We start from the raw sequence: 16,555 nt of genomic DNA on the forward strand, positions 1-16,555 counted from the left end.
TCGATCATCGACTTCCGACCTAGGTGACATGTGTACTGATGGACACCCTTATGCTCGAACATGGTGTTCATTATGGACAAACTGTGACTAGCACAGAAGTCTAATAACAGAACACCACTCGGGTTCAGGTCGGGGGGGGCGTTCCTCCCAATCATGCCCCTCCAGGTGTCACTGTCACTGCCCACGTGAGCGTTGAAGTCCCCAAGTAGAACGACGGAGTCTGAGCACTTTCCTGCACCCCATCCAGACACGCCAAGAAGGTTGGGTACTCTACACTGCCATTTGGCCAGTAAGCACAAATAACCGTGAGAGAACTTTCCCCGACCCATAGGCGCAGCGAAACGACCCTCTCGTTCACGGGGTGAACTCCAACACATGGTTGCTGAGCTGGGGGGTTGTGAGCAAGCCCACACCATTTAACTCCCTTTTAGAGGCATTTACTGTTACTAGTAGCTCGACAGTGAAAGACCTCAGTGTTATATTAGACAGCAACTTGTCTTTTAAAAATCATATCGCTCATACTACCAAAACAGCCTTCTTCCACCTTAGAAATATTGCCAAGCTGAGAAACATCCTGTCTGTATCTGATGCTGAGAAGCTAGTTCATGCCTTCATGATCTCTAGACTGGACTATTGTAATGCATTACTAGGTGGTTGTCCTGCATCTTTAATAAATAGTTTACAGTTAGTTCTCAATAGGACAAGAAAATATGACCATATAACCCCAATTTTATCATCTCTACACTGGATACCTGTTAAGTTTAGAATTGATTACAAACTGCTGCTACTTACGTACAAGGCTCTTAATGGTTTAGCTCCCATGTATCTAACTAGTCTTCTAACACGTTACAATCCTTCACGCTCTCTGGGATCACAAAACTCAATACTTTTGGTCGTTCCAAGAATATCTAAGTCTACTAAAGGTGGTAGAGCGTTTTCTTATCTAGCTCCCAAACTTTGGAATAGTCTTCCTGATAGTGTTCGGGGCTCAGACACACTTTCCCAGTTTAAATGTAGATTAAAAACTCATCTCTTTAGTCAGGCGTACACATAATACATCTATCCTTACATCTATCGATACTATCATATCATGCACTAGTACATCAGACCTGCACATTTTTATGAACAGCAGATATGTTAATCCCTTTCCACTGCTTCTCTCTTTGTACCCATCTTGAGGCATCCAGACACTGTACCAGCTCCTAACGTCCTCTGTGGGACGAAGCCTTTGGACGTCCACTGAGCCGAGGCCGACTCTAAGAATCCTGAGACATCTCCAGTTAGACTCTGTGATACTAAGGAGATCCGAAGTCCATGATCCTTACACCAATACAACATTTAACTGACTGTACATTACAATCACACCCCCAGTGTCACCCATATGAGGATGGGTTCCCCCTTGAGTCCGGTTCCTCTCAAGGTTTCTTCCTTTACCAATTTAAGGGAGTTTTTCCTTGCCACTGCTGCCTGAGTCACCTCAGACTTGCTCATAGGGGAATAAATACATACACATTGTGAACTATATATCTAATAATAATCTAGAATTTTTATTCTGTTAATTATTATTTCTTTTATTATTCGTTATTTCCTTTATCATTAATTATGTTTACCTTCTGCTCTATGTTTATGTTCTGTAAAGCTGCTTTGAGACAATGTCTATTGTAAAAAGCGCTATACAAATAAACTTGAATTGAATTGAATTGAACACCAGCCCGCCACCTCTCACCATGGGACACTCCAGAGTAGTAGAGAGTCCAGCCTCTCTCAAGGAGTTGGATTCCAGAGCCCAAGCTGTGTGTGGAGGTGAGCCCAACTATATCTAGTCGGTATCTCTCAACCTCCCGCACCAGCTCAGGCTCCTTCCCCCCCAGCGAGGTGACATTCCATGTCCCTAGTGCCAGATTCCGTGTCTGGGGATCGGCTCGCCGAGGCCCCCACCTTCGACTGCCACCCAATCCACATTGCACCGGCCCCTTACGGTTTCTCCTGCAGGTGGTGGGCCCACAGGAGATCGGCCCCATGTCGCTCTTTCGGGCTGAGCCCGGCCGGGCCCTGTGGGGCAAGACCCGGCCACCAGGCGCTCGCATGTGAGCCCCAACCACGGGCCTGGCTCCAGGGCGGGGCCCCGGTTGCGCCTTACCGGGCAACGTCACGGACCTTGATTTAACTTTTCTCATAAGGGGTTTTCTGAGATATTTAAGATATATGAGCATATTCAGTATATAAAAACAGACTATAAAAGATATTAGAATGTTTAAAGTTTGCAAATTACCTTTATCAGGGACACTGACAGAAATTTCTCCTGATTTGTCTTCAGCCATCTTCTTCCAGATGTTAGCAGCTGTCTGTAGCCATTCTACAACCTGACACTGGTACTGGCCATTATCAGCGGGACCAACATTGGGTACAGTGAGTGTGTAGCGAGTGGTACTGGGCCGGTCATACACCAGAGTTCTATCAAGGATTGTGCTATGTAGAGTTCCATCTCGTCTTGCAGTGAAAATGGTCAGAGGCTTCTCTTCACTCTGCCTCCTCAACCAGGTCACTTCAAACACAGACTTCTCGCTAGAACGGGAGCGGATCTCACATTCTACCATGAAGCCGGTCTGAATATCGGTAACATTGAGCAAGTGACTGGATTTGTGTACATGCAGCTTGCTCTCTGTTAAGTGGAAGCAAATCATTAAGCAAAATTACTATTTTTGGACAAAAGCAGAAAATTATTAGTTAAAAATTTTAGTTAAAAATGATCCAAAGTTAATGTGTGAATAAATATGTACAGTCTGAGAAAAATCTTGCATGGTTCTAGAATTAAAAATAAAAGATAAGCCATACTTTACCTATTTTTTGCACATTGACCTTAGTTGTAACCAATTGCGGAGATCCCTTCTTTTCCCACCTGCCTTCACAGTTAAGCTGGTACTGTTCAACACTGCATTGGTAGTTACCGCTATCAGATGGATCCAAGTTCAAAATACTGAGCTGAAATTGTTTGGCTGTGGGCCTGGAAAACAATAGCCTGCCACTGAGCTGCTGGTTCTCTGACTGATACTGTAGAAGGCCATTATAGGTATAGCTTAGTAAAGAAGTGCTAACACTGGAGTCCTGCCTCTCCACAAACCAAGTAAGACTGTAATGATAGGTGGCGTCCATTATTTCAGAATTAATAGAACAACTAAGATCCAACTGCTCTCCCTCCATGGTGTTCAGATGTGTGGCAGACGTCTCCAAAGTGAAAGAACTTTCACTTGATTTGATCCCGAATACATTGATAGAAAGTTCTCCTGATTTCTCTTCAGCCACCTTCCTCCAGGTGTTATCAGCTGTCTGTATCCATTCTATAACCTGACACTGGTACTGGCCATTATCAGCGGGATCAACATCGGGTACAGTGAGTGTGTAGCGAGTGGTACTGGGCCGGTCATACACCAGAGTTCTATCAAGGATCGTGCTGTGTAGAGTTCCATCTCGACTTGCAGTGAAAATATCCAGAGGCTGGTTGTCTCTCTGCCTCCTGGACCAGATCACTTCAAGCACAGACTTCTCGCTAGAACGTGAGCCGATCTAACACTCCACCATGAAGCCGGTCTGAATATCAGTAACGTTGAGAAAGCGACTGGATTTGTGTACATGCAGCTTGCTCTCTGATGAATGAAAGTCAAAAATTGTCCGTTATTTATTATATCTTCAATCACTTTCTACAGATATTATTACATATAAAAGCAGAAGGAAAGAACTTACCTATAGAATGTACAGTGACATTGGAAAACCAGGATTTGTCGCTCGCTTTACTTTCCCATTTGCTTTTGCAATCATACTCATACTGATCTACTTCACAATAATAACTTCCACTGTCAGATGGGATAGAATTCAAGATGGACAGATGAAAGACACTAAAAGTGGGTCTGGAGAAATAAAGTCTATGTTGAAGGTCTGGATCAGATACTTGGAACATAAGATGCCCATCATGGCTGTAGGTGAGTAGCTTAATTATGGAGGAACTCTGATCTTGTTGGAAGAACCATCTCAGAGAGTAACGTATGAACATGGTCAAGTACACCAGGCCCCAGGGAGCAGCTGAGTTTCACCTGTTCGCCTTCTGTGGCCTTCAGCTGAACATTAGATTTATCCATGCTAAAATCACTTTCTGAAAAAAATAAATAAAAGATTAAACAGATGTCAATACAAAAAAAGATATCAAAAAGTCTACACAAATAATAAATCATTAAGCAACTCTGAGCCTAACCAGGGAAGGTATTAGAGGTCAATTTAACAAGCAATCTGTCATCAATTTCTATTATTAATGCTAGGCAGTCCAGGACACCAGTTACAATACACTTCACATACAAACACACAGGAACTTTGACTGTTTTTCCCTTAGAACCCTTCCATCAAATGTCATTTAACATTGCTAAAAAATGTGTCAGCTTGAAAAGATGCAGGTTTTGGCAACATATTTAACAGCCAAAGCCCATGCTGGCAATCACAAACTTGGCATAGCAAGTGTAAAAAGGACTATGAAAAAAAGGAAGGAAAACTAGGCAAGTTAAAAAAAAGAAACAGAAACGATAATGATAAGCACTGAAATCAATATTTTAATTATATTATTTTAAATTGTATTACAAAGAAACACATTTTATATGCGAAGAAACATGTAATGTGGCAGGTGCCTTCTCAGGCAAATCTGTGGGGACGTATCCTATAGATATAATCAGCACTGACACGTGTCACCTGTGCATGCCGCTATTTAAACCCCAGGGTTTTTTCGGTTGGTGTGAAAAATGTTGGATCTAATCTGTGACAGGTAATTTCTTTGAGAGGTAATTTGCCTTTAAAGGTAATCTTCCTGATCCACGTAATTTTTTCCCTAGCATAGGGTTAGAGAGGTTTTATTGTGATTCAGGCCAAGAGTTTTCCCCACCAAGAGTGTGGGACAGAACACTCTGTTGAGCCACTTCTGTTCACCCATCATGTTGATGCCTCTGTGAATCAGTAGCCTAGTGGGCAGTTCGTTTTGATTTTGGTTCACAACGGACTCTAGCCATTATTCCAATATCTACCGTTATTATTGTTTATTGAGGTGATTGCTTGGCTAATGGCATTCTTTCTTGTCTGCCCCAGACTACTGATCCGGCTTCCTGTCCACTGTTTCTCACCTCTCTATCCAATCGGATAACAGGCTCTGCTTACTAATCTGTACCAAGACCTCCCATGACAATATGCCCGCAAGTCTCGAGCAAATAGGGCAGGTTGCAGCTGGTCAAGCCACAGCTATCGGTAAACATGAACAGGCCTTGGCAACCTTGTTCACTGAAGTCCAAGATATCTCAGTATGACTGGGGCAGATCCGGTCTCTATTGCAGCCCCAGGGGAACTGTCTCGGGGGAAAGACCCAAATCCAGTCACCAGAGCCCGTGAACCCCTCAGGTGTTGGGACATGTTTGCCACCCAACCAGAGGGTTCAAACCATTCATTCTACAATGCTCCCTTGTATTTGATATGCAGCCCTCCCAGTTCCCTTTAGAGAGGTATAAGATAGCATATATGATTGCCTTACTAACAGGTAATGCTTTGGCATGGGCTACAGCAGTGTGGCAGCATCCCCTGCAAGACAATCCCACTGTTGATTCATTCATTGTTGCACTATGAAGCACTTTTGGGTGATCTGGTGGGAGGGGTCTAATCTCATTCCTCCTCCGGATGCACCAGGGTGCCCGCTTGGGAGCTAATTACACTATTAACCTTTGAACTGTGGCATATAGTTCAGGTTCAATCACTGTGTGGCGGTCCCAATGCCACACAAGCTGCCTCAGAGGTGCTCACATCCTCCCAACTATAAAGGAACGTTTGTAGCTGTCAGGTGTTCCATAGAATCACTGGGACCTCCAAGATGTCTTTTCCAAGCATAAGGCCCTTTGACTGTGCTATTAACCTGCTTCTAGGTGCAAAGGTCTATTTTCCTATTAATACATCGGCTTTATCTCATGGACATATTCATGCATATTCATGCATCTACATTGCCAGCTGACACAGGCATGTTATTTTAAAGAAGAAGGATGTGTAATAAATGACAGATAAATGCACCCAGATTCCACTCCAAGATACACATTGAAAAGAGCTTATTCCTAAAAAGGTTTAAGTATCGTAAGGTAATACGTTTAGAACTCCAAATGAATAAAACTTGATTAAATCATTAGTATGGGAGCGGCAGCAGGACATCAAGGATCAAGGACCACCACCCTCATTGTCTTATTTTCTTACATTTTTTATTTCTTACAGTTGGAAGCCTTAAATCACCCCTGTCCTTAAGGAACTCTGCCTTTGCCCATCTGCAGTGGGCCAATGTCTTCTCTGACTATACCTGCTTTGAGGTGAACCAACTAGGGTCACCTCAAAGCAGGGGCTGAATGAATGACCACATTCATCACACCCTCAGGGCATTATGAGAATCTTCTGATGCCTTTTGGTATAATGAACATCCCTGCAGTCTTCCAGCATTTTATTACTGAGGCCCTCTGCAACTGAACCATTATGCATTGGTCTACCTTGATGGCATTTGAATCTTCAGCAGCTCTCTAAAAGAATTCTTCTTCTTCAGAATGGCATATACGTCAAGCTAGAGAAGTCATGTCAGCACTATCTCCTTCTTGGGTGTTGTTGTATCACATGAAGGACTGAGTATGAACCCTGTTAAGACTAGTGTGTTCAGGGAATGACCTCAGCCCAACTCGGTTCGGGTAGTCAAAAGGTTTTTAGCTTTACAAACTTTTTCTGATGCTTTGTGAAGAATTTTACTTCGGACAACACAGTCTGCTTTGCTTTGTCTGCTTTGTCTTTGTCCTGTTTTCGTGTTTTGTTTTGTTAATAAATCCCCGTTTATTTGAGCTATCCTGCAGTTGGGTCCGTTTTTATTCCCCGCATAACTGACATATACACGTATAAAATCAGTCATGAAACTTACTAACTGTTGTGTAAAGGTTAACAATATAGACCAAAAACAGAGAAGCAGAAGAACTTTTTAGATAATAAGTAAGTGGTAGGAAGAGTTGACTAATTCTTTGAGTGAAAAACAAATATAAATTCAATACACGGTAACCTTTCCATGCATATAATTCTTAACTACATGTTTACATATTTATTCTTTTAAAATCCTTTGGACAAATATAAATGAAAGACAGGATCCTGAGTTTTTGTTCATATACCTACTACGACCTTGTCCATTTTTTTATTTTCATTTATTTTTAGTTATTCATTCATATAATTGTCCATTGTACTGCAACTAGCCATTCAGTTTCCTCTCATTATTCATGTATACACTTGTCATGAACGTGGGATAAAAACGGAACCAAACGCAGGATAGCAAAATAAACAGGGTTTAATAACAGAGGAAACACGAAACATGGCACGGACCACGGCGAAGGCAGGTGGAGGGAGCAAGGCACAAGGCGCCGTCCACAACAGAGCTGAAGGCCGAGTGCAACTCCCTACAAGAGTCCAGAACACCAGGAAGGGGGGGAGTCCTCCAAAGAACAGAAAAAATCCATGGGGCAAAACATGGGCCTGCAACACCTCCCGCAGACAGGAAGTGGGGCGAAACCAAATGTGAAGCGACGACCGCACTGGACAAATGCGGGGCGATGTCACAAGACACCGAAAAAACAAAACAAAAAACTCGGGCTGGTGACATGGCCCACAACCAGGAAGTGAGGTGGCGCCCCCCCCCCCGGAGAAACCGGATGCGGAGCGGCGTCCCTCAAAAATGCGGGCCGATGTCACCAAACCCGCGAAGTCCAGGAGAAAAAAAAAATCAAATAAGAAAAAAAAATAATACTCCCAATCGGCCGGTCCAGGATACAGCTATCCTGCTGGGTCCTAGTGTGGCGGAATCTTCTGTCACAAATGCGCGATAAAAACATATATAGCGCAGGATAGCAAAATACACACATATATATATATATATATATATATATATATATATATATATATATATATATATATATATATATATATACACACAAACATATATATAAACGCAGGATAGCAAAATAAACAGGGTTTAATAACAGAGAAAACACGAAACATGCCATGGACTAGAGACAGGACAAGACAACAGTTCCGCGCTGTACAAGGCAACGTGGCACAGTTAAATAGACAGGTTAATCACAATAGGAAACAGGTGTGAAGACAGGGAGGAGCAGACGAAGGCGGGGCAGACACGTGACGAGGAACGTAAACACATGCACGTGGCCAAAGTCCGGGCTGAGTCCTGACAATACTGTTGAGAAATATATCTCAATATAATATATAAAGTATATACAGCATGAGAAAGGAGAGAAAAGTAGATCACATGTCTAACCTGAGTACAAACCTGTTATGTCAACATTTTAAGGTAAATATTTGTGTTATATAAAAAATGTATGTATTAAATTTAAACTGAACTTTTTTTTCCAGTTTCTCAAATGTATTTTACATATTTCATGTTCATTTTTTACATAAATGTTGGTAACATTAATTTGTTATAGATATGATCTGAACAGGGAATGAGACAAGACGTGGGTTTCCTGTCGTCTTTTGAAGAAATTCTTAAAAATTGAAAATAAAAATTCAGATCCTGTGTGTAGAATCAAAACATTGTTTTATAGGAGATAGGACATTGAATAATAAGCCCTAGGACGCATTTTTTAAATAAATTTTTGTCTAATAATTATAATAATAATAATAATAATAATAATAATAATAATAATAATAATAATAATTTTAAAAAAGTTTATAACAGAAATCAGAATGTTGGATTCTACAAAGCCAACATAATTAGCTAGACTTCTTTCATTGTGGTTGTAATCAGCTGTCTACAGGTGGAAATTAATCTTTGAACAGTTATTAAGACGTCTGCACGTCTGCAACTATTTAATCTAAGCATCAGGGTCTCTTTTGGTAAAATATCACTGCCTGAGGCTGCAATACACAGCTAAAAATACAGATGAATGTATTTTTACTCCACCGAATGCAAAGAACAGTATCTGCTTTTTTAAAACCATGCTAAAAATAGCTAAAATACATCTTGAGCATTCTCATTACTTTGCCAGTGCACAAAGAAGGATGATAGAGACATTAACACAAAATGTATTGAAGCTCATTAGTGAGCATTCTCATAAACAACATATGATTCGTGTGGTCTTTTTAAATTCATGGACTTTACATGCGTAAGGGGTCTAACAAAATGGACATTGTAATCAGTCAAGCTCAAACTGTGTAAATTCTAAACCAAAGAGATGCTGTATTACTATATACAGAGGTAAACAGGGTAAAGAAAAAAACAAGTCAAATCGAGTCAAGAAGCTTTTATTGTCATTTCAATCATATATAGCTAATGCAGTACGCAGTGAAATGAGACAATGTTTCTCCAGAACCTTGGTCCTACATAAAATGACAAAGTTGCACAAAACAACACAGAGCTAAGGACTTAAGTAATAACCACATAAAGTGCATTGTGTGCAACCTAGTGCAACAGTGGGAGACAAATCTGCATCTGAGCTGTATCTGAAACACAGAAAATACAGGAAAATTACAATATAAAATCCGAATTTCTGATTTGCCATTTTACAGGATTGTAGTTAGAATAATACAAGCACAGTAAAAGTACCATACAGTGTCAAGTTCACCCACACAGTGAAAGTATCCAGTTCATATATTTACCTAGAGTTTAATCCTTTCTGTGTACTTATTTAGGTTTGTTGTTTGTAATATTCCTTAAAAATCAGTACATCCAGTTTTATGTTAGAATAATAATAAACAGTGTTACCTTTGGTTCTGATGTGCACAGTTTCTGTATGAGATAGCTGGCTTTTTCTTTCGAATGGCACAGTCTCTAACTTCCCTACTTGTTCAGCTTTACACTGATAGATGCCTTGATCTTCTACCCTGACTGGTTGGATAGTGAGAATGAAGATTGTATTTTTCTTCTTCACAGTTCTCAGTTCACCATCTTTCTCTCTTTTCATGTAGGCATCATCTACAGTCTGCACACCATTGTGATCAATTTGAGCTACAATCATGTTGTTTCTCAGCCAAGTCATGGAGAACAAATATCCAGGTAGATTCTGAGCCTCTAATCTGCAGTGGATCTCCATCATGTCTCCTTCCTCAAGGGCCCCATTTAGAACCTGAATTTGGGTACCAAAAGATCCCTCTTCATGAGCTGTATCTGAAACACAGAAAATACAGAAAGAATAGCCATATAAAATCCCAATTTCTGATTTGCCATTTTACAGGATCGTAGTTAGCATAATACAAGCACCGTAAAAGTACCATACAGTGTCAAGTTCATCCACACAGTGAAAGTATCCTGTTTCATTGTCAGCGATGTGAGGTAAAAACAGACCCAAATGCAGGATAGCATAAACATAAACTGGATTTATTAACTGAAAAAACACAAAACAGGAACAAAGACATGACAAGACTTGACACGAGACGAAGATTCTGCGCCGCCATAGGCAACGCGGCATGGTTAAATTTACAAAACAATTAGACATATCAGGAACAGGAGAGCAGAGGCAGGGAGGAATAAACATAACACATGAACACAGAACATAAACAAATGCACATGGCCAAAGTCCGGGCTGGATCCTGACATACCTAGAGTTTTGACCTCTATGTTTGAGCCTGTAGAATTCCTGTGGCAAATCCTCACCCAAGAGCGATCTGGGTCCTGGATCCACTCCTCAGCCTGGCAGTAGATCTCACCACTGTCAGACGGCTGTACCTGAGTTATCTTGAGTCTGTAAGTGGTGTCTTCTATCTTCTCCATAGTTATGAACCCAGAATGGTATCTGTGCTCATACTCTGCTCCAGGCCTTACAGTTAAATCTCGATCCAAACTGATGATGGGTCGAGTGTCAGTGCTACCACGCAGATACCAGGTAACAGACAGATGAGTGTGTTGAAAGGTCTGACTGGAGACATGGCATTCAAGCTGAATGGATTCACCTACAAAGACGCTAAGAGATGCAAGTCCAGAGTATGATGCCACCAGAGTATCCTCAATCACTGTGGGACGTTAGAATTAATCGCACTTGGTTATACATATTATCTGACTAGTGTCGCACTAGGACAGAACAAATGAGCCTTAACATGTTGTTTACACATGCAGAGAAAATATAAGACCATGAAACAATATCAGACACATTATCATTCATAACATTTATCCAAAAATGATCAAATTACAAATCACATGGAAGATTGAAAAGAGAACAATAAAGCTAGTTACCATTCACTGTTGTTTTTGCGTTGTAGGTTCCGAAATACACCCCATCTCTATTTGGAGTGTAACATTCATATTCTCCAGAATCGTCTGCTTCCAGAGACTTAATGTGGAAAATAACTGAAGTCTCTGACTGCCTTTCAATCACAATATTTTTCTCCCGCACTCTTTTAGAGTACATTGCATAAGCATAAGATTGGTCAAAAGTGCTAATAATTTGGATTTGAACCTTTGGCTGAATGATTGAAAAAGCAAAATCTTGAATCTTGGAGGAATGTTTAAGGCCACTAACGAGACAGGAGATAGACATTGGAAATCCTTTCACACGGTACAATGGACCCTCCTGCATCTCTACCAAATGCTGCCCGTCACAAACATCTGTATGAGAAAAACAAGCATTGTCTTATAAATTGTTCTGACTAAAACTATGTTTAATTGGTTGAAATGAGTTATGTTTTTTATGAATTTTTAATATCCATTAAGTATCCTGTGTAAGCTAGTTTTGTGATTCAGGTTCACTATCCAAAGTAAAGCAATGTGAAGCCCAAACACGTAGTTTTGTGAAACGGTTAACTAGTGTAGCCTGATTTCAAGAGGAATCTGTTTCCTCTTACTATTCATAAGTGCTTTTCTTCTGATGACAAGCTTCTCCTCTTTCTCTAGCCTATTTCACCGTACAGTGATTAGAAGCATCATGGCCTCTTTTTCATATGTGTTCAGCTTTGGCCAGTTTGTATGCTCACCATCTGAAACTTGACTGGAATTTGGAACTATTTCATACAGAAATAATCTTTTATGCAAAATTATGTGGCTTTCTGAGAGCATGACTGTTCATGTCACCTGACCAGTTAATACATATTATGTTCTTTCAGACTCGCTTACAGTGTTTTCAGAAATCACAGCACAATCTTTTTAACTTAGTAACTAGCAGAATACTAACAATACCAACATACCAATATTGCTACAATTAACACTCATTAACTTAATTTTCTTTATACAAAAAGATGCAAAGATTTAGACCTGAGTGTCTAGGGCAGGGGTCAGCAACCTTAAACACTCAAAGAGTCATTTGGACCCGTTTCCCACAGAAAAACACAGGGAGCCACAAAACCCATTTGACATCTAAAATGAAGATAACACTGTATATATTGATTTTTACCTTTATGGAAAGTATAGGAAAAACTGTAGTGTGCTGCATTTATGAAATCAATGAACTGCTACCGAGTAAACGTAATTTTATTTCTGCAAGCAAACAAAAATATTTTGAACAGTTTGAACTAACTTTAACAAAAAAGACGCTGGGTTGAAGGTTACTTTCAATAAAATGAATATTGGTATAAAATACCAATAGTGCTATTTTCGGATTGGCTATTGTGTAGCCTATTTTTTTGATTGGCCGATAAGTGTCAGGCTCGACTAAGAACTGAGACGCGTGTCATTCCTGCCCGGTTCCATAGAGATACATTTTGGGCACTCCGGCGTATTAAATATATGATAAATAGTCAAAAAGTTTTTCTGCGTGAGAAATACGATGTGTGGCGGGAGAGCGTGACAAAAGACCCAAATGCGTGACTGTCACTCTCAATGTGTGACACTTGAACGCCCTGCATGACATCAAAATTTTAACTTCCCGGCTGCAGCAAACCAAAAATGCGTCTGCTTCTGTGTGTCGGATTTCGCAAGTCGGCAGTTATGGTGCATATTTTGAGCGACAAAAAAAATGAAAAACGGTTTATTTTAATTTTACAAGAGCATCATAATCTTAAAATTTAGAATTACTTTTTTTTAAAAAAATTAAATAACTAAAATAAAATAAATATAAATTAAATATTTATTTTCCAAATCTACAAGGCGCCGCAGCAGAGGGATGAAAGGGCCACTTGTGGCTCCTGGTCTAGGGAGATGTAAACCCTTTACATAAAATATACAAAATACTTTCTTTTTTAATCACATACTGTACATTATTATAAGTATAGGTTATTATTTTTATATAGAAACTCTATCTAATAAGTGAATGTATAAAATTTAAATTCCTGTGATTGAATGAGCCGGCCTATGAGCTTTCATTTTATATACACATATAAAATCAGTTATGAAACTTACTAACTGTTGTGTAAAGGTAAACATTATAGACCAAAAACAGAGAAGCAGAAGAACTTTTTAGATACTGAGTAAGAGGTAGTGGTAGGAAGAGTTGAATAAGTCTTAGAGTGACAAACAAATATAAATTCAATACACTAGGTAACCTTTCCATGCATATAATGCTTAACTACATGTTTATATATTTATTCTTTTAAAATCCTTTGGATAAATATAAATGAAAGACAGGATCCTGAGTTTTTTTGTTCATATTTTGTTCATAAGCAAATGTTTTGAGCTGGTTTCAGTCATACCTGACTGACAGAAAGTTCATAGTGAAACTGGGTAACTTTTCCTCCGCTCCTGCCGCGCTGTCCTATGGCCTTCCACAAGGCTTTAGCTCCTTCTCTATTCTCGTTAAATATGCTCCCCCTGGGCTCTATTCTCAGGAAACATGTGTATCCTTTCATTTCTATGCTGATGACACCCAAATCTACTTTCCAATTAGGAAAAATAATCCCTCAGCAATCTCATCTCTTCTCTAATGTTTAGAAGAGGTTAAATTATGGCTGGCACAAAATTTTCTGTTTTTAAATGAAGAAAAGACTGAGGTAATAATGTTTAGCTCAAATGAGAACTCTCAGTCCTCAAGCATCAACCTAGAGTTTATCTGTTTTTAGATCTTCACGCGTGCAGAATCTTGGCATCTTTATTGATCAGCACTTAAAATTTAACAAACACATCTCGTCTGTTATTGGGTCTAGCTTTTACCAACTGCGGATTCTCTCCAAAATTAAACACTTTCTTACCCCTAAGACTTTAGAAATGGCTGTTCATGCGTTTATAACCTCTCACTTATATTACTGTCACTCATTATATTGAGGTATATCTAAAACTCAGATTACGCGTCTACAGCTCGTTCAAAATGCTGCTGCCAGATTTCTCTCTAGTTGTCGCAAACATGAACACATCACTCCCATTCTCAAATCTCTACACTGGCTGCCGATTTCTCAGAGAATAGATTTTAAGATTTTACTCTTTGTCTATAAGTCTCTCCATAATACTGCTCCTCTCTACTTATCTGAACTTCTTCATCCCTACTTTCCTATTAGAAGTCTTCGTTCATCTGACCAAGCTACAGTATGTTGGTCATCCCTCGTGTATGGCTCAAGCGTAGAGGAGAGCGTGCCTTTTCCGTGGCCGGTTATAGACTATGGAATTCCCTGCCACTAGAGATTAGGATGGCACCCACCATTTCTAGTTTTAAGTCCTAAAGACCCACTTATTTTCTCTAGAATTTTCATGATTGCCCAGAGTTTTATGTCTGTTTATATCTTATGGTTTATATTTATATCACCTTCTTTTAAACTGGTTATTATTATTTTTTTTTAATAATTCTTATTTTAGTTTCTTGAACTATCTTAAGTGTATGTGCAATGTCAAACGCACTGTGAAGCACTTTGGTCAGCCGTGTGGCTGTTTGTAAATGTGCTATACAAATGAAGTTGAACTTAAACTTGATATACTGTACCTACTACAACCTTGTCCATTTTTTAAATTTTCATTTATTTTTAATTATAGTTATTCATTCATTTATAATTGTTCATTGTACTGCAACTAGCCATTCAGTTTCATGTATATACTGTTGAGAAATATATCTCAATAAAATATATAAAATATATACATCATGAGAAAGCAGAACAAAGTAGATCACATGTCTAACCTGAGTACAAACCTGTTATGTCAACATTTAAGGTAAATATTTGTTTTATATAAAACATTATATAAAATATTAAATATTATAAAACATTAAATATTAAATTTAAACTGAACTGGGGTTTTTTTTTGCACATTTTCCCAGTTTCTCAAATGTATTTTACATATTTCTTGTTATCTTTTTACATAAATGTTGGTAACATTAATTTGTTAAAGATATGATCTCACCGGTCTGAAAGAGTCCTCCAAGACTCATCATCAGGAGGAGACGCCACAGCTGAGGCTGAAGAAAACACATCTTAAACTGCACAAATTCAGGTTTTCACCATAAGAATATTAACACATCTGTGTAGAATGTGCTCATAGTTTAGCTAAATGAATCAGACTGAAATCGTGATGTAGGCCAACAGGAAATGAGACAAAACGTGTGTTTCCTGTCGTCTTTTGAAAAAAAAATACTTGAAAATTTTAAATAAAAATTCAGATCCCGTGTGTAGAATCAAAACATTGTTTTATAGGGGACAGGACATTTTATAACTAGATTTGTAAAGTTTGTCGCGACAAACTTTGATGTTGGCTTTGATGGTGCAAGTATTCGCAAAGACCGGTGCATTTTGGAGGCGAGTGGACAGAAAGATTGAGAAAGCTACTGGACCACTAGGGTGCCAATACTTTTGGAGGTGAGCGGACATAAGCATGTGACGTGATCTGAATACCCGTGAGGTAGTTCCCCTGATTGTGCTGAGTGTTTTGTTATGTCACATGTCCATGTTGTGCAAATGTTTAATTTTCACGTGACGTCACGTGACGTGACCAGAATACCCGTGGGGTAGTTCCCCTCATTGTTGTTGTGCAAATTTTTTGATTTCGCTTGTTTTGGGGACGGGGCTACACGTGACGTCACGTGACGTGACCAGAATACCCGTGGGGCAGTTCCCCTCATTGTGCTGAGTGTTTTGATATGTCACATGTCCATGTTGTGCAAAGTTTTGATTTCGCTTCTTTTGGGGGCGGGGCTACACGTGACGTCACCAGAATACCCCGTGGGGTGCCAATACTTTTGACAAAAAGTGAGGGTTTGGACATTTCATGTCAATACTGCATTCATTATGGGATTCTACTTATTATACTGCATAGAACAGTACATGCAATTCTTAATGTTGGATGTATTGTGTATGTGAGAGCTTAGAGGACTTTTCAGAATTCCCTATTCAAGTCTATGGGATGTTCGATCGTCGACTACGGGAAAACCGAAAATTCCGTCGGAACTCCGAAATAAAAATTTCGTCCGGAGTAAGGTCCTAAAGAACCTGTCCGAGTTCGGTGTAAATCGCTCGAAAACTTGCCGAGTTACAAACCTCAAAAGTTTATAATGGAAGTCTATGGGAAAAAAGGCCACTTTGAGCTACCGGAAATGCCAGAACTCCGATCGCTTAGAAAAATAGAAGCAACAAACTTCAGACCAGTTTCTACGACATATCCGAATTTGGTGCATGTGGT

General features: G+C 39.5%; 1 protein-coding gene across 1 annotated transcript; it reads right to left on the reverse strand.

Moving 5' to 3' along the window:
* Positions 1 to 2,173: 2,173 nt before the first annotated feature.
* On the reverse strand, positions 2,174 to 15,425 carry LOC113648025 (immunoglobulin superfamily member 3-like). The gene is given in 8 exon segments (XM_047814598.1): positions 2,174 to 2,187; positions 2,273 to 2,662; positions 2,841 to 3,644; positions 9,500 to 9,540; positions 9,736 to 10,204; positions 10,636 to 11,046; positions 11,267 to 11,638; positions 15,284 to 15,425. Coding segments are annotated over 8 exon segments (2,571 nt in total). The 5' UTR covers positions 15,354 to 15,425.
* Positions 15,426 to 16,555: the final 1,130 nt, after the last annotated feature.

This window comes from Tachysurus fulvidraco, chromosome 6 (assembly GCF_022655615.1).
Source record: "Tachysurus fulvidraco isolate hzauxx_2018 chromosome 6, HZAU_PFXX_2.0, whole genome shotgun sequence".
In the NCBI taxonomy this organism is placed as follows: Eukaryota; Metazoa; Chordata; class Actinopteri; order Siluriformes; family Bagridae; genus Tachysurus; species Tachysurus fulvidraco.